Below are 20,048 nucleotides of genomic sequence, written 5' to 3' on the forward strand. Positions count from 1 at the left end.
CCATGCTGTTTGTAAGAGGCGACTGGGTGGATTGGGTGAACAGACTTGGAGACTTGTTTGATTGCGTGTCATTGTAACTCAGTGGCATGGATCATTCCTAACAATATCAATCACTGGATTGTCTGGTCCAGACTTGATTATTTACAGGCCTCCCTCATTCAGCTGAAATATTGTTGAACGTTGCCATAAACAACAGACAAACAATGTGATAACATATATATATATATGATTGTATACTCCCAAGGAAGCAGAGAACACAAGATGATCCCATCAAGTGACCCTTTTACAGCATTATATGTCATGTTGTTGTTTTTGTTTGTTGTTGTTATAACATGATGTTTTGTTTTCTGCAGCCTAAGAGCCAGCCCGCTGCCCCAAGAACAGAGGCCGACTCGTGTCGAGACAGTTCCTCCAACCGCTCGTCCAAAGTCCTGGATATGGTGAAGAGCTTCCAGAAACTACAAGTTTAACTGATAGTTGCCTGGCAACAGAACAAAATAGTTTCCTGTAGAATTGAGACATGATGAGTTCATCAAACTTGACATCATTCTGGGATATTCTTGTTCTACTGCTGTCGGTGAAATCACACCGATATACTGTACTGATAAAATGTGCTACCATGGTATAGTAATATACACTGATATACCCCAATATACAATGCTGCCACTGGTGGCATAGTGATATACACTGATATATCCTGATATACCATGCAACCACTGGTGGCATAGTGATATAGACTGATATATCCTGATATACCATGCAACCAAAGGTGGCATAGTGATATACCCTGATATACCATGCAACCACTGGTGGCATAGTGATATACACTGATATACCATGCAACCACTGGTGGCATAGTGATATACACTGATATACCCTGATATACCATGCAACCACTGGTGGCATAGTGATATACACTGATATACCCTGATATACCATGCATCCATGGTGGCATAGTGATATACACTGCCACCAATGGCACAATGTGTGAGATAACAAACCTATACCTAAATGATTGTAATATACTTTGTGATAGACTACCATGATGGACTGACTGATTTTGTGGAATTTCCTATACTTTATTGCCTTTGTTCTGATAGTAAGCCACTTCTACGAACATAATGGCAACCTTGACATCGCTCCATTCCGATATTCCCTTACCTCCCTCCAGCTTGTCGGCATTAGTGTAGAGATGTCCTGGCAGTAGCCGGCCACAGACTGACGGATGGCATCACTTTGGCAAGACAGTTATCTATGACAATATATTCTTTATTTCCCAGGTTTTCTTCCTTTCTTGTAGACATTCAGGTTGCCAGGTTACACATGGGCTGTAGTTGGACTGGGATGCCAATCCATGCCTTGTGTAATCTTGGTTAGGGCATTATGTTTATATACTTAGGCCCCTAACTGGTATATATATAAGGTTTAAAGTTGGAGTGGTTAGTTTGGCTAAGAATCAAATCAGCAGGCCTAATGATCATAAAATTTGAATCTGATTTCTTTCTTAGTTCCAAACTTGTTCCGAGCTCCGAAATTGTTTTCTTAGTAAAGTTGAGTTTTGTGTTGCTGTTTTAGGAGCTCTCAGAGTGTTATTCCACAGTTGTTGATTTTAGTTGTGACTAGTGTTGCATCAATTAAATACATGCTGGTTTTCCTTTGTGAATTTCTTCATTGGGATAGTTAGGTTACTTAAAAAATATTTAAATGCTGTTGAAAAATACTGAAATCTTAGCAGCGCTTGTAAACCGCATAGAGCCTTAAAGGTGAGCTGAAACACAGCAAGGAGACAACTGTGTTAAGAATAACCAGCAAGAGAGACAACTGCATTAAGAATTACCAGCAAGGGAGATAACTACGTTAAGAATTACCAGCAAGGGAGACAACTGCCTCCAAGCCTGACCACACCAAGCTGTGATGGTGTTTATTCTACAGGACATGCGTGTTATCTGTGTACTCAAGTTCTGTTTTATCACTGCCCAGTTAGATTGCTGAACGTTGTTTTATTCTTTGTTCTGTTGCCTTTATATGCATTTAGAGACACCGGCTCAAAATGATATGAAATGTATTTTAGACTGGGAGTATTAAGTTTTGCAATGAAAGCCATGTATATGGTTCTGAAATTGTCTCTTTTTGTGCTGTCTAGACAGATGGCATTGGAGCCAACTTTCTACACCTTAAAATACAGTACTATACCTTGTCTGTGTAGTTATCATTATCATATGTGTATATATGGCATATTTATGTAACAATGTATGACACTATAGTTATGATGTAGAAGTCAAAGGCAACAAGTTTGTACAAATCAGTTCCTACTGTTCTGCTGAAGAGGGTTCTGTGGTACTTATCTCTAATGACTTATGGGGACTGTTGGGTAGCACAGTGGTTAACGCATTAGCTTGCTGCACCTAACACAGGTTCAGTTCACATACTCTCGAAAGACTTGTGGTGGGGTAGTGTTTGCTCATCACACCCAGAACCCCAGGTTCAATTCCCTACATACTCACTCGCTCTACTAGATGATGATATACCATACTATCACAAGGCACCAATCAGACTCCATCACCATCTTTACAAACATTCCCGGCCAATAGAACTATGCGGTGATGTTTAGGGTCACAAATTGCCACAATGTAGTTATGAGGACCAGAAGTTTCATTGGGGGTCATGTTTCATTTGTTTCACCTGTTTCAGTGAAGTTCTGTGTGTTTTGAACTAAATCTAAAACATCTTCATCTTGGGCTCTCTGTATCTGTCTGTATATATCTGCCGTGTTGCATCACAAAACTGAAAGTGCTGACAAGGCATTTTCAGCATTTTCAGCATATATGAACCATTTCTCTGTCTGTATAATCTTGCCAGGTTTCTAGCTCATGGAACCCTTCACTGCTGATGTGTGGATTAGAGAGGTTGAAGTGTACACAGGGAGTGCACATCTCATGGTTTTGTCATTAAAACATTAGAAATTGTTTTTCTCCAGCGGGATTTATAATATCAGTTCTTTATAGGAAGTGTTTTTTTCTTTCTTGGTTTAATGAAATCCTAGTGCTACAAGCCTGTGAAAGTGGACCACCATTGCTTCTATAGACCTTGCACCACATCTTTAATCAGTGTGACATACCATCATGGTCCACAGTGTCCTATGGTCATCGATGTTTATCATGCTTTGAGTGTTTCTCGGTAGAAGTGAGAACGTTGCTCTCAGGGATCTGAACGAGGAAAGGTTAGGGGTGAGTTTGGAAGAAAGTTTTCGGGAGACAACTTTCGTCACTTCCTAAGTATTATCTAGGTTTTTCTCTGATCGTCTTCACCAACGCCTATTTAAATCAGCTGCATGAACCAGACACACACAATGCCAAAAACAGGACATAATGGTCTACAGGACATGATGATCCACAGGACATAATGGTCCACAGGACAAGATGATCCAGGGACATGATGGTCCACAGGACAAGATGATCCAGGGGCATGATGTCCACAGGACAAGATGATCCAGGGGCATGATGGTCCACAGGACATGATGGTCCACAGGACCTGTAGTGCTGGATATCTCTCATGGATGGTATCAGTCGAACACCTGTTGTCATGGACACCAGTGTCACCACACATACAGCACTTCGACATCTCCAATACACCACTTCGACATCTCCAATACACCACTTCGACATCTCCAATACACCACTTCCACATCTCCAATACACCACTTCCACATCTCCAATACACCACTTCCACATCTCCAATACACCACTTCCACATCTCCAATACACCACTTCGTCACTGGAAATGTTTGGGATTGCAATAGGAAAATCAGTGTGTTGCAAGCCCGAGATCAGTCTACCGCTGGATATCCTTCACTGTCCCATGTCTTAGATATACCATCACAGACTTATCTTCACCTGTTACCAAAATGAAATGGCAGAAAACATCTTACTCACTTTTAGGAAAGTGGCACATCAGTTTTAGGTTGTTATGTTAACCATTTTTAGCTGAAAAGTTGTGAATTTAAATTTTTTGCTTATTGCATATTTACTTATTGTACAAATATGAATTCTCTGTACAAATGTACATAGCAGTTGTATGTTTTTTATTTGACAAAGGACCAATGTTATGGTATATTTTATATCTGTGTTGTTTGAACGTCACCAGTCTGGCTAATGGAGACTTTTGTTACCCTTTCACTTGTTAGTCAGGTCATCTGATTCATGTTTTACAGGAGAGCTTTCTAGCATCCTCAATATCAACAGGCTGTTCTTAGATACTAGCATGAGGGATTTAGACTGGTACTCTCACCAGGTTAGCTAAAATTTGAATCTTATGGCTCTATTAACATTCTTATCTATTTTGTTGATTTCTATCCTGCAGTTGTCACCGATCGTGTATGAGACTCATGAATCTTCCTATGTATCCAGGTCGAGACCAGTGTTCCATCTCAAAAGTTAAGGCTAAATTAAGTCTTTGGCTTCATGTTCTGCTGAGATAGAAATTACTTGAAAATATCATACAAGTTGAAGGTGTCGTTGCATACATAGGTATGTATATCCATGAGTCTCTCTGGTATATACTGTCTAGAGCAGTTGTCCTTTCTAAGTTCTCTGTATCCAGCAATTTGTAAACAACTTGCCCCGACAGCGTGCCCCCTGACAGCATGCCTCGACAACGTGCCCAGACAGCGTGCCCCGACAGCATGCCCCGACAACGTGCCCCGACAGCATGCCCCGACAACATGCCCCGATAACGTTCCCCGACAGCGTGCCCCGACAACGTGCCCCGATAACATTCCCCGACAACATTCCCCGACAACGTGCCCCGATAACATTCCCCGACAGCGTGCCCCGACAGCGTGCCCCGACAACGTGCCCCGACAGCGTGCCCCGACAACGTGCCCCGACAACATTCCCCGACAGCGTGCCCCGACAACATTCCCCGACAGCGTGCCCTAGAGTAGTTCTCTATCTGGTGCCTTGTAGCTACATACTGCTTTGTACATAGTCCTATCTTGTAACATTGTTGATAGTTGTTGCTAATGCTTGTATATTCTGATCAGATGACTGCCTAATATGGTCATAGTGTCATCTGACTTGGTCATGTGATATAATCAACCTTATGTGACTGTTACTTAGGCTAAATATGGTAGTGTGACCTTTAACCTAATTGTAGTTACATGACTAACAATTGTTCATTCATTCATTCATGTGACTGTGTAACCAACATGATCATGTGACTTCTAGAAATGGTGATGTGACAGTTGATGTTGACAGTCATGTGACTTCTATATATGGTGATGTGACAGTTGATGTTGACGGTCATGTGACAGCCCAACGTAAACAATCTCCCCTGGACAGTGGGCAAGAAGTTTAATAATGTGAAATATTTGGGGATTTATGTCATTGTAAAACAAAAATTAATTCAAATTGTAAATGCTGAGACTCGCCAGTCCTGGGTCTGATTCCTGTCATGGTGTATGAGGTCCAGTTTGGAGACTCTCGGCTTGATTCACGCCTTTGAGGCAGTCTTGAGCAGGGGAGGTGTGGATGATGATGTTGCCGCTGCTCATGCTGACAATGTCCTCCAGGAGAGTGTGTTTACAGATGGCTGTCCACCACCACATACAGACTGAATAGTCCAGCACACATGCATGGGTAGCACCCAAACTTCTGTGATCATGTGTACTGCCTTCAGACAACATTTTTAATCAATAATAAATACCAATTAATAATGTGTTGTTTTGTTGTCATTTGGTTAATGACGATGTTATATACAACCCCAACATCACATCCTCATTTCTTGCAGTAATCAGAGTTACAACATGGACCTCCAGCAGTCATGAGGTCACCCTATAGATCACAGTAGGCACAAGGTCAACCCATAGACCACAGCAGTCATCAGGTCAACCCATAGACCACATCAGTCATGAGGTGACCCAATAGACCACAGCAGTCATGAGGTGACCCAATAGACCACAGCAGTCATGAGGTGACCCAATAGACCACAGCAGTCACGAGGTCACCCCATAGACCACATCAGTCATGAGGTCACCCCATAGACCACAGCAGTCATGAGGTCACCCTATAGACCACAGCAGTCATGAGGTGACCCAATAGACCACAGCAGTCACGAGGTCACCCCATAGACCACATCAGTCATGAGGTGACCCAATAGACCACAGCAGTCATGAGGTGACCCAATAGACCACAGCAGTCATGAGGTCACACTATCAACCACAGCAGTCATGAGGTGACCCCATAAACCACATCAGTCATGAGGTCACCCCATAAACCACAGCAGTCATGAGGTCACCCTATAGACCACAGCAGTCATGAGGTGACCCAATAGACCACAGCAGTCATGAGGTGACCCAATAGACCACAGCAGTCACGAGGTCACCCCATAGACCACAACAGTCATGAGGTCACCCTATACACCACAGCAGTCATGAGGTGACCCAATAGACCACAGCAATCATGAGGTGACCCCATAGACCACAGCAGTCACGAGGTCACCCCATAGACCACAGCAGTCATGAGGTCACCCTATACACCACAGCAGTCATGAGGTGACCCAATAGACCACAGCAGTCACAAGGTCACCCCATAGACCACAGCAGTCATGGGGTCACCATTCACCACCATCAGTCATGGGGTCACCATACACAACCATCAGTCATGGGGTCACCATACACCACCATCAGTCATGGGGGTCACCATACACCATAAGTCATGGGGGTCACCATACACCACCATCAGCCATGGGGGTCACCATACACCACCATCAGTCATGGGGGTCACCATACACCATAAGTCATGGGGTCACCATACACCACCATCAGTCATGGGGGTCACCATACACCACCATCAGTCATGGGGGTCACCATACACCATAAGTCATGGGGTCACCATACACCACCATCAGCCATGGGGTCACCATACACTACCATCAGTCATGGGGTCACCATACACAACCATCAGTCATGGGGTCACCATACACCACCATCAGTCATAGGGTCACCATACACCACCATCAGTCATGGGGTCACCATACACAACCATCAGTCATAGGGGTCACCATACACTACCATCAGTCATGGGGTCACCATACACAACCATCAGCCATGGGGGTCACCATACGCCACCATCAGCCATGGGGTCACCATACACTACCATCAGTCATGGGGTCACCATACACAACCATCAGTCATGGGGTAACCATACACCACCATCAGTCATGGGATCACCATACACCACCATCAGTCATGGGGTCACCATACACCACCATCAGTCATGGGGTCACCATACACCACCATCAGTCATGGGGGTCACCATACACCACCATCAGTCATGGTGGTCACCATACACCAGCATCAGTCATGGGGGTCACCATACACCACCATCAGCCATGGGGTCACCATACACTACCATCAGTGATGGGGTCACCATACACAACCATCAGTCATGGGGTCACCATACACCACCATCAGTCATGGGGGTCACCATACACCACCATCAGTCATGGGGGTCACCATACACCAGCATCAGTCATGGGGGTCACCATACACCACCATCAGTCATGGGGGTCACCATACACCACCATCAGTCATAGGGTCACCATACACCACCATCAGTCATGGGGGTCACCATACACCACCATCAGTCATGGGGGTCACCATACACCACCATCAGTCATGGGGGTCACCATACACCACCATCAGTCATGGGGTCACCATACACCACCATCAGTCATGGGGTCACCATACACAACCATCAGTCATGGGGTCACCATACACCACCATCAGTCATGGGATCACCATACACCACCATCAGTCATGGGGTCACCATACACCACCATCAGTCATGGGGTCACCATACACCACCATCAGTCATGGGGGTCACCATACACCACCATCAGTCATGGTGGTCACCATACACCAGCATCAGTCATGGGGGTCACCATACACCACCATCAGTCATAGGGTCACCATACACCACCATCAGTCATGGGGGTCACCATACACCACCATCAGTCATGGGGGTCACCATACACCACCATCAGTCATGGGGGTCACCATACATCACCATAAGTCATGGGGGTCACCATACACCACCATCAGCCATGGGGTCACCATACACTACCATCAGTCATGGGGTCACCATACACAACCATCAGTCATGGGGTCACCATACACTACCATCAGTCATAGGGTCACCATACACCACCATCAGTCATGGGGTCACCATACACCACCATCAGTCATGGGGGTCACCATACACCACCATCAGTCATGGGGGTCACCATACACCACCATCAGTCATGGGGTCACCATACACCACCATCAGTCATGGGGTCACCATACACCACCATCAGTCATGGGGTCACCATACACAACCATCAGTCATGGGGTCACCATACACCACCATCAGTCATGGGATCACCATACACCACCATCAGTCAAGGGGGTCACCATACACAACCATCAGTCATGGGGTCACCATACACCACCATCAGTCATAGGGTCACCATACACCACCATCAGTCATGGGGTCACCATACATCACCATAAGTCATGGGGTCACCATACACCACCATCAGTCATGGGGGTCACCTCTAACAAGCATGGGTTTCTGAGGACTAATTCTTAACCGGATCATCACAGGTAGTGCAGTATCTTGTCAGAAAAAAACAGACAGTAAACCAGCTAATCATGAATATTGTTTTTTATTTCATTCAGGTCAATTGTGACACGAAAATGAACTTTTCCTGTTGAAAAAACAATGACCACATGCTAGACAGTGACAGAAAACAACGTCACACACAACAAAACAACATAAGCAGCAACAACATAGTTAGCACAACTAATATTGCAACAGACATTTTGTCAACACAAGATTGCAAAAGAGACTCTAATCAACACAATATTGCAACAGACAGTTTGTAAACACATAATATAAATACAACATCATCACAGGATTAACAGACGGTTTTGGCATGTTTGATGTATTTGGTACAGTGAGCGTTTGTTCCATTTATACTGCTGGCAAGAGCCATTAGAAACATGTCGGTCTGAGCCCTTTAACGACACACCATTCTCCATGGTCAGGTGGGACTTCAACTCTCAAGTTGCTAAGCAACACTTATTTTGGCATTACTTGTTGGTTGAGGGAATCATGTAAAGAGCCATAGGACAGCCCTACATCTAGTGGCGATATGACAATACATAATGACAGATAAAGACAACATCATGTTATGGAGATGAATTCTATCATAAAAGGTATCAACATAAAACGAAAATATATTTAGTCTATCTGAATTACCCAGACTTGAAAACTATTGTACATGATGTCCTAATGTCTGAAAGCACAATTTTTAACTTAATGTCCATGCCTGGTTACTTGTTCTCTAAGTGTATGCTTCAGGCTACAAGGCCGTGCTACATCCAGATGTGTCTCAGTGTGTCACAACCCTTTGATGTCACACCACAGACATCAAGTCTTTGAAAGGCATTTAGAAATGATACACATCGAAAGAGAATTTATGGATTTCAATTTCTTTATTGTGAGGAAGACAATGCTTCAGAGTATATACTTACTCCTTCAACAGGTGAATGAATGCCAATTATCTGTTGGCTTCCCTTGTTAAGTTTCCACCTTTTGTCATTTTTTGTCATAAAAGAGTAATTTTTTTATCTCAGGGTGTCATTGAATCATGCAGATGCTCCTATGATGAGAATTGCCGACTGTAATGTAAGGGACACAACTCTAGCAACCTTTTGCTGTCATGTCTTTGAGATAACATAAGTTGAAGCAGTATTACTTGGGGTACATTTGGTTTTATGCGTATCGCAAGCCGGATTGATACTGCTACAACAAATTTATCTTACTGACATGACATATTGTAAAAGAATTTAAACAAATTAAAAAATTGATAGAAAACAGCTGTTCAATTGAGCTGAGGTTAGCTTGGCTATGTCCAATGACATTCATTTTAAGCGGGTATAAGGGATTTAGTCTCCTGCTCAGAAATGTATTTCCTTCCAAGTGGTATATTTATCAAGATCATAAGGACCAATCAGATCTCATCATTCTGACACGGAGGTATGATAAACCTCAATGGTAACCATATCAATTTCATACTGACCAATGAACAGCACAAACACCCCTGACCATTCCTACCAATAGTTTAGCCAATTACAAATTATTTTATCATTTACCAAGTCACACTTTTGTGTTATGTGAAGAGTTAAACTGTGTACAGTCAAACCTTGTCAAACCAGACCCTCTCACTCCAGCCACCCAGATTCTAGATGTTACCTGTTGGGGATCATATGTACGTATACCTGTATACAACAGAACAGATAACTCCATATCAGCGAGTGATGGATACATTAATATATTAATCCAATCAATATCACCATGCGTTATACAGCTGGTATTAACAGGGCAACACTATAATATATGCTACTCAACTTTTGATTGCCTGTATTGCCAGGTTATCAATGTCTGTATAACATATTCTACACAACTTTTGATTGCCTGTATTCCCAGGGTATCAATGTCTGTATAACATATTCTACACAACTTTTGATTGCCTGTATTGCCAGGGTATCAATGTCTGTATAACATATTCTACACAACTTTTGATTGCCTGTATTGCCAGGGTATCAATGTCTGTATAACATATTCTACACAACTTTTGATAGGGGTAATCATACACTTGACATAACAAATATCCCTATCAACTGTGGAGTAGCATATATTCTAACTTCCCAGTCAAACAATCACAGATCATACAACAAGTTGTACAGCAGTCACACAATCGAGAATGATTGACGGGATGTGTTCAAGTCTAATTTTTTCAGCAGCGCTTTAAGTCACACAAGCAGTTCTACAGGATTCCAACTTCAGATAGTGTTGACTTGAATGCAGTGTATTGATCGGCCATTTCAAACCACAGCATGATACTGACGCATGCAATCAAAAAACATGAACAACAAACTGCAGTAGTAACTCTTCCCTAGTGTCTGGGTCAGTTCATCGGAATGAATTACTTTTGTTATTATGTCAAGACTGAATTCCCCCCCTTAGGTACACATGCACCGTTCAGCAGCTGACTTCTGTTTACTTATTGATGAGGAAACAAGTATGGCAGTTTGAATAATAATAATAATATAAATAATAATAATAGGCCATTAATATTGCGCATAATTCCACACCACTCAGGGGTATGCTCAAAGCCCTATTATTATCCGGATGCTGGATCAGTGCGCACTCAAGAATCATTCTCAGCTCCCTGGGGAATATACAACCCAAGCTACCTTGTCCTATGTTACCTGTATGTAATCACCTTGTCCTATGTTACCTGTATGTAATCACCTTGTCCTATGTTACCTGTATGTAATCCCCTTGTCCTATGTTACCTGTATGTAATCACCTTGTCCTATGTTACCTGTATGTAATCACCTTGTCCTATGTTACCTGTATGTAATCCCCTTGTCCTATGTTACCTGTATGTAATCACCTTGTCCTATGTTACCTGTATGTAATCACCTTGTCCTATGTTACCTGTATGTAATCACCTTGTCCTATGTTACCTGTATGTAATCCCCTTGTCCTATGTTACCTGTATGTAATCACCTTGTCCTATGTTACCTGTATGTAATCCCCTTGTCCTATGTTACCTGTATGTAATCACCTTGTCCTATGTTACCTGTATGTAATCACCTTGTCCTATGTTACCTGTATGTAATCCCCTTGTCCTATGTTACCTGTATGTAATCACCTTGTCCTATGTTACCTGTATGTAATCACCTTGTCCTATGTTACCTGTATGTAATCCCCTTGTCCTATGTTACCTGTATGTAATCACCTTGTCCTATGTTACCTGTATGTAATCACCTTGTCCTATGTTACCTGTATGTAATCCCCTTGTCCTATGTTACCTGTATGTAATCACCTTGTCCTATGTTACCTGTATGTAATCCCCTTGTCCTATGTTACCTGTATGTAATCCCCTTGTCCTATGTTACCTGTATGTAATCACCTTGTCCTATGTTACCTGTATGTAATCACCTTGTCCTATGTTATCTGTATGTAATCACCTTGTCCTATGTTACCTGTATGTAATCACCTTGTCCTATGTTACATGTATGTAATCCCCTTGTCCTATGTTACCTGTATGTAATCACCTTGTCCTATGTTACCTGTATGTAATCACCTTGTCCTATGTTACCTGTATGTAATCCCCTTGTCCTATGTTACCTGTATGTAATCACCTTGTCCTATGTTACCTGTATGTAATCCCCTTGTCCTATGTTACCTGTATGTAATCACCTTGTCCTATGTTACCTGTATGTAATCACCTTGTCCTATGTTACCTGTATGTAATCCCCTTGTCCTATGTTACCTGTATGTAATCACCTTGTCCTATGTTACCTGTATGTAATCACCTTGTCCTATGTTACCTGTATGTAATCACCTTGTCCTGTGTTACCTGTATGTAATCCCCTTGTCCTATGTTACCTGTATGTAATCACCTTGTCCTATGTTACCTGTATGTAATCACCTTGTCAGAGGGCAGAGGGCTTCTATAGGTGATATGCCTCTCAGGGCAGAGGGCTTCTATAGGTGATATGCCTCTCAGGGCAGAGGGCTTCTATAGGTGATATGCCTCTCAGGGCAGAGGGCTTCTATAGGTGATATGCCTTTCAGGGCAGAGGGCTTCTATAGGTGATATGCCTCTCAGGGCAGTGGGCTTCTATAGGTGATATGTCTTTCAGGGCATAGAGCCTCTATGGGTGATACAGCACTTGTGTGTATGTAGATACACAAACAACGTCACTATTTAGTTGACATACAGGAAGGAGAGGTACTCTAAGGAACACAAACACTACATGGAATATTGGTAGTTCACTTCTTGTTTGTTGTCGGATTTCACTGGCAGGTTTAAGTGACTTTCTGAACATCCCCATCAACGCAATTTAAAAAAATTGAAAGTAACTGATATGAGTATGGACCCCAATTCCAAAAGTATGACAAAGATACTACTTTCCATTTATTGAAATACTTGACTATATTGACAAGTTGGCCCCGCCTATACTGCTACACTCCCACACTCATGGAGGATATTTGTTAGGGTTGTGATTTACTGTTATTCAGTCTAGCAATGTCAGGGTGTTCTACAATCTCAGAAAAGTTGTTATAATTAATAAATGATATTTAATAATGAATAACCCCACCTTTGTGTCTTCACAGGCAATTTATTTTACATTCAATTTATAACAACAATTGGAAAAACAAATTAGCCAATAAATACTTCCATGCACATAAATCTGTCTGCAATTTTTTACATCAATATTCCCCGGACAGTAGAGGATATAAAGTACATGGAACCAGCTGGGGGAACGCCCCAGGAGATATCTGCTTGTATCTCCCTAGTGTTGTCATGGCAACATGGCAGCAATAAATGGTCGAGGGAACAATGCATCATTACTAGTTATATACAACACAATGCTGTCATTCACAGCCTCTGTCAAACATTCATAGCCTCTGTCAAACATTCATAGCCTCTTGATGGACATTTATATACATATTCACAATTATTCACTGACGTGATTCAATGAAGCAGGATCATACCATACAATTCATCATCGAACCAGGGTCGCTGGATATTAGTTTCATATTCATAACTTCAGTAGAAATATGTATAATATCCATAATATATTAAATGTAATATAAGGAAACATGATATAGGACAGAATTTAATATTTCTGAAATGATACATTTTTTAGCATGTATAGTGATATAAATTTGATTTGGAATAACAAACAGTTGATAGCTTCATAATATATGGATTTGTCACGATAGGAGTATAACCACGTAATGACACTTCTGTCATTGTCTGTTAAACAGTACAAGGAGATTCCAGGTTAGAATTGGCCCCAAGCAACATGTTTGCAACCAAATGGATTGGGTGGTCAGGATCGGGGATCGGTTGATAGCGTTTCCTCGTTCCCAGACAGTGTGGATTGTTGTTCACAATATTGATCACTGGATTGTCTGGTCCAGACGTAATTATTTACAGACCGCCGTCATATAGCAGGAATATTGCTGAGTGCGACATTAACAACAAACAAACAAACACACTATCACAAACTAACGACACGCCTGTCAGTGTCTAAGTGCAGGAACACACCACCAGACACAACGTTCTGGCAAAGCCAACAAAGCAGGACTAAAACAATGACATAAAAGACCACAAAAATATATATTTAAAAAATTAGGGAAAGTTTAGCCATGCACCCCAAGACTGGTCATTCTCCAGGCGTTGAATAATGCTGCAGGTAGATGTTTTTGCTCACTGTGAAAAAAACGTTGCCTGGATCATGAATAATAATTTTTTATAACGAAAAAAAACCTGTTTCCAGGCAGAGAGATTCGTTGACACACTGTGCCCGAGAAACTGTTCTTCAGGCAAATCAGCAAATATCACATAAATTGTGTAGAAGGGAATTTTAACATCACCTAAACCACTCAACTTTTGATAGGCATATCCTGATATGTCAGCTTATTTAAATACACCCATGTATACACTTGAATCAGGAGAATGATGTTGTGTGGCGGGAAGGTGGAACAGATCGCTGTCAGACGTGGAGAAGTGATCTTTACTAGCAGTCTCGACAGACGTACACAAATGCTAGAATTTGAACAGAATTATTTTTGACAAAATTTATAGACTCATATAAAACTGACATGTATAATATATATATCATAAAAAAATATATCAGGTCTGACTATTGTGTGTGTTGCTGTGTTTGACATCAACACAGCAGGAATAAGATGATCTGTTGAATTGAACTTATACAAATGTATTAATTTACACTTTCAACACCTACTAGGGGAAACAAGAATTACAGTTTTGATTTATGAGATACTAATTTGGGTTCTTATTTTAAAAATTCAATATTCATAAGTCTTTTCTGAATGGGGTCGATTTTCTATTTCATGTTTTGGCAAAGGAAGTGTAGGGTCACCCACTGTCTGATAACCTGTCAACACTTTACCAAATATACTCAATATTTGAACACTTTGCCGGGATTAAGAGTGTAACTCATGGAATTAAATGGCTGGTATTTATTGCTGTATATCCCCCCCCGCCAGTTATACAGGATCTGGGGTAATTTATCTCGAGGTCATCATTAAACATGAGGTCACCATCAGGTCACAATGCAGCATTGAGTTACCAATATCAGAAAGTGTCAATATCAGGGAATCAGTTCCATGTTGAAACATTTGGCAATGACACAGTGGAATAGTGTACACATTAGGACAGTCTGGTTGCCAGGCGACGCTCTACAGAGTGAGTGAGTGACTTTGGTTTAACCCTGCTTTGAACAGAAATACTGTATGTACTAAGAAATCAAAATGTGACTTGTCATGTAAGGATCGCTGTCTGGTGTTGCCCCTCCGCCTGCCTCCCCACCCCTCCAGACTCCTCAACCCCTTCTCTTCTTAGCTCCTCCAACCCTACCTACATCCACACTTCACACTTCCTAACTCAACACTTCATCACCCATACTACCCCCCACCCCCTCAAACTCAGGCCCACCCTGACACTTCTGATATCCCCTCCAACTCCGTCCTCCCGCTAACCTGTTCACACCCACCCTGACACTTCTGATATCCCCTTATCCCCTCCAACTCCGACCTCCCCCCAACCTCTTCACACTCACCCTGACACTTCTGATATCCCCTTATCCCCTCCAACTCCGTCCTCCCCCAACCTCTTCACACCCACCCTAATACTGAGACAGCAGAATCCCTTTGCTCAGATATGGCAAGTATATGCAGCCTTCAACACATTTGTTTGCTATGTAGTTTTCAACTGAACAGTATCCATCAGTATATTTCACAGGTAAACTGACTCTCCAACAAACGCCAATGCATGTGATTAGGGACACTTTATATTGTCAGTATCCATGATGTCATGTAGTTATGTAACACATCAACACTAGTTTATTGAGAACCTAAGAAAAACATGCGAAATATATCGCATAATTTCATGTTTAACAGTCCTTACTAAGCATGGTTTTTAGCCCCCAAGTATTTCAGCCATATTTAGGCAAGGGAGGTAATTTAGTTGCTATAGTAGCCTGTTGCATCCCCAAACAAAGGGGAAGCCATTACATGGTGTGTCATCACATTTCTCAGTCACAATCAAAGGCACATTAGTCACCAACATTAAACTTTTAAATATAAGGACTTCCGTATCATAATAATGTCAAAATCTTAATTTTCTCTTCACAAAGACAGGTATTTCTGTTATTGATTGAAATATACAATATTTTTGGCTGTCTTGTCCACATTCTATATTGCCCTATAAATACAATGTAAGAAAAAGACATAAGTTACACCCAAAATAATTTTAAAACATATTTTGGAATGTAACAAGATATGCATGAATTATTAAACAACATTTGTTTCAAGTTCAAAGTCCAGTAAATCAATATATTCCTTGACTTGAGCAGGTCGCCAGGCAATATCACCAGCGCAGTGAGACTATGGTTCCTTGAAGGGGCAGGTAAAGGGAGACTACTCTTGTTGGTCTAGGCACATGTCACAGCGCTGCAAGCCACTCTCGTCACACTGCATGCATCGCAGGGCATGGAACTCCTCTGTGAAGTGGTTCCGATGTAGTGACTTTTTACTCCCGTGACAATGACTGCAAGGAACGAATCTGTAGCCTCCACACTTCCCACACGAAGATCTCACATTTATTTTCTGAGGACAAAAACATACCATTAATCTAGGTTTAATTGTCTTTCACAAATCAGAAACTTTATCGACTATGTTTTACAAGCATGCACTCAGTCACTCACACACACACTAACAAAAATATACACATTACATGATATGATACTTGAGATTTCTTCTTGAAATGCTTAATAAATTTGTCTTTTGTTATTGAACCAAGAAATCAATTTTATTTTAACCACTTCCAAAATATAATTAAATAATTAAAACATTTTGTGTTATTTATTATATCAATGCACTTGATAATATATTTTTTGATTTCCTTTAATTGATATTTGTGACATTTTGTTGCTGATCTCATGTTAACCAGGAGGAAGTGTCTCACATACAGGAAAGTTCTCAAGGATGTCTCGTAGTTCCCCTGTCTCATTCAACGTCTGGAACTCGTTTGAATCCTGGAGAAATAGAATAATTAGATTTCAAAAGAGAGATATATTTTCAACAAAAGTAAAACAATTGTTTGTTTATTCTCTTTCATTTCTTTTCAAAAGCCACAAATCAGTTGAGCGGAGATGTGTATTTCTGAGATGTGTAGTTGTGTGTGCATCCGTGGGAGCAGCACGAGGACGGCTACATCGGCATTCTGTGTCTGCATGTTGTGTGCACAAGGCTTCCCCACTGCTTGCTTGTTGCTGCAAGAGCTGCTATGCCAACATAGAGGACATAGCAAGGGCATAGCAACCTCTGGAATACACAGGACAAGCATAGGATCTGCAATTCACAACATAAAAATTGTTTCCTCAAAGGAGAAGTTTTTAGAAATCAATAAACAGTCCTATTTCACCCATACACAATCTTAAGACCTGTAAAGACCTATTTCAACCCTATCTCTGGAAGGGATCTGACTGTAACCTGCAATACATGAACCTTCTCCCATGTACACTGTAACCTGCAAGACATGAACCTTCTCCCATGTACAGTGTAACCTGTAAGACGTGAACCTTCTCCCATGTACACTGTAACCTGTAAGACATGAACCTTCTCCCATGTACACTGTAACCTGCAAGACTTGAACCTTCTCCCATGTACAGTGTAACCTGTAAGACGTGAACCTTCTCCCATGTACACTGTAACCTGTAAGACATGAACCTTCTCCCATGTACACTGTAACCTGCAAGACTTGAACCTTCTCCCATGTACACTGTAACCTGTAAGACTTGAACCTTCTCCCATGTACACTGTAACCTGTAAGACATGAACCTTCTCCCATGTACACTGTAACCTGCAAGACTTGAACCTTCTCCCATGTACACTGTAACCTGCAAGACTTGAACCTTCTCCCATGTACAGTGTAACCTGTAAGACTTGAACCTTCTCCCATGTACACTGTAACCTGCAAGACATGAACCTTCTCCCATGTACAGTGTAACCTGTAAGACGTGAACCTTCTCCCATGTACACTGTAACCTGCAAGACGTGAACCTTCTCCCATGTACACTGTAACCTGCAAGACTTGAACCTTCTCCCATGTACACTGTAACCTGCAAGACTTGAACCTTCTCCCATGTACACTGTAACCTGCAAGACTTGAACTTCCTCCCATGTACACTGTAACCTGCAAGAAGTGAACCTTCTCCCATGTACACTGTAACCTGCAAGACTTGAACCTTCTCCCATGTACACTGTAACCTGCAAGACTTGAACCTTCTCCCATGTACACTGTAACCTGCAAGACTTGAACCTTCTCCCATGTACACTGTAACCTGTAAGACTTGAACCTTCTCCCATGTACAGTGTAACCTGTAAGACTTGAACCTTCTCCCATGTACACTGTAACCTGCAAGACTTGAACCTTCTCCCATGTACAGTGTAACCTGCAAGACTTGAACCTTCTCCCATGTACACTGTAACCTGTAAGACGTGAACCTTCTCCCATGTACACTGTAACCTGTAAGACTTGAACCTTCTCCCATGTACACTGTAACCTGCAAGACGTGAACCTTCTCCCATGTACACTGTAACCTGCAAGAAGTGAACCTTCTCCCATGTACACTCTAACCTGCAAGACTTGAACCTTCTCCCATGTACACTGTAACCTGCAAGACTTGAACCTTCTCCCATGTACACTGTAACCTGCAAGACTTGAACCTTCTCCCATGTACACTGTAACCTGCAAGACTTGAACCTTCTCCCATGTACACTGAAACCTGCAAGACTTGAACCTTCTCCCATGTACACTGTAACCTGCAAGAAGTGAACCTTCTCCCATGTACACTGTAACCTGCAAGACTTGAACCTTCTCCCATGTACACTGTAACCTGCAAGAAGTGAACCTTCTCCCATGTACACTGTAACCTGCAAGACTTGAACCTTCTCCCATGTACACTGTAACCTGCAAGACTTGAACCTTCTCCCATGTACACTGTAACCTGTAATACATGAACCTTCTCCCATGTACACTGTAACCTGTAAGACTTGAACCTTCTCCAATGTACACTGTAACCTGTAATACATGAACCTTCTCCCATGTACACTGTAACCTGTAATACATGAACCTTCTCCCATGTACACTGTAACCTGTAATACATGAACCTTCTCCCATGTACACTGTAACCTGCAAGACTTGAACCTTCTCCCATGTACACTGTAACCTGCAAGACTTGAACCTTCTCCCATGTACACTGTAACCTGCAAGACTTGAACTTCCTCCCATGTACACTGTAACCTGCAAGACTTGAACCTTCTCCCATGTACACTGTAACCTGCAAGACTCTACCTGTCTCTATCTGTATCTACCTATGTCTACCCATGTCTACCTGTGTCCACCTGTGTCCTGCTGTGTTAACCTATGTCTACGTGTGTCTACCCTTGTCTCCCTGTGTTCTAACTGTGTCTAACTGTGTCTCCCTGTCTCTACCTGTGTCTCCCTGTCTCTACCTGTGTCTACCTGTCTCTCCCTGTCTCTACCCGTGTCTCCAGTGTCTCCATGTGTCTACCTGTGTCTCCCTGTTTCTCCCTGTCTCTCCCTGTCTCTCCCTGTGTCTCCATGTGTCTACCTGTGTCTCCCTGTCTCTACCTGTGTCTCCATGTGTCTACCTGTGTCTCCCTGTTTCTCCCTGTCTCTCCCTGTGTCTATCTGTATCAGCTGATTGTCAGCTGTGGGACATTCATGAGTGTATCAACCCCGGAGATGCTGTCAGTGGAATGACAGGGCATGTCTCCATGTAGGGTTGTGGTTGATTCACATCTTGATGACAGCCCATATGTGCCCTGTGTGGAAACTGTCTCAAATACAGGTGTGGAACACCCAGC

General features: G+C 42.2%; 2 protein-coding genes across 8 annotated transcripts in view; one reads left to right on the forward strand and one right to left on the reverse strand.

Moving 5' to 3' along the window:
- LOC139449358 (nucleolar and coiled-body phosphoprotein 1-like) overlaps positions 1–5,713 on the forward strand; it is a 104,330-nt gene extending 98,617 nt beyond the window's left edge. For all 6 annotated transcript variants that reach the window (XM_071230691.1, XM_071230690.1, XM_071230694.1 and 3 more), the window contains one exon: positions 354–5,713. In XM_071230691.1, the coding sequence (XP_071086792.1) occupies positions 354–470 (117 nt within the window). In that variant the 3' untranslated portion in view covers positions 471–5,713. The remainder of the gene's footprint in view (positions 1–353) is intronic.
- Positions 5,714–15,772: 10,059 nt separating this feature from the next.
- Positions 15,773–20,048, reverse strand: part of LOC139449360 (glutaredoxin domain-containing cysteine-rich protein CG31559-like) — a 57,561-nt gene continuing 53,285 nt past the window's right edge. For both annotated transcript variants that reach the window (XM_071230697.1, XM_071230696.1), the window contains 2 exons: positions 17,126–17,191; positions 15,773–16,763 (listed from right to left, as the gene is read on the reverse strand). In XM_071230697.1, coding sequence (XP_071086798.1) covers positions 16,575–16,763; positions 17,126–17,191 — 255 coding nt within the window. In that variant the 3' untranslated portion in view covers positions 15,773–16,574. The remainder of the gene's footprint in view (positions 16,764–17,125; positions 17,192–20,048) is intronic.

Source organism: Haliotis cracherodii, unplaced genomic scaffold, assembly GCF_022045235.1.
Source record: "Haliotis cracherodii isolate W230 unplaced genomic scaffold, xgHalCrac1.p SCAF_8, whole genome shotgun sequence".
NCBI classification, from domain to species: domain Eukaryota; kingdom Metazoa; phylum Mollusca; class Gastropoda; order Lepetellida; family Haliotidae; genus Haliotis; species Haliotis cracherodii.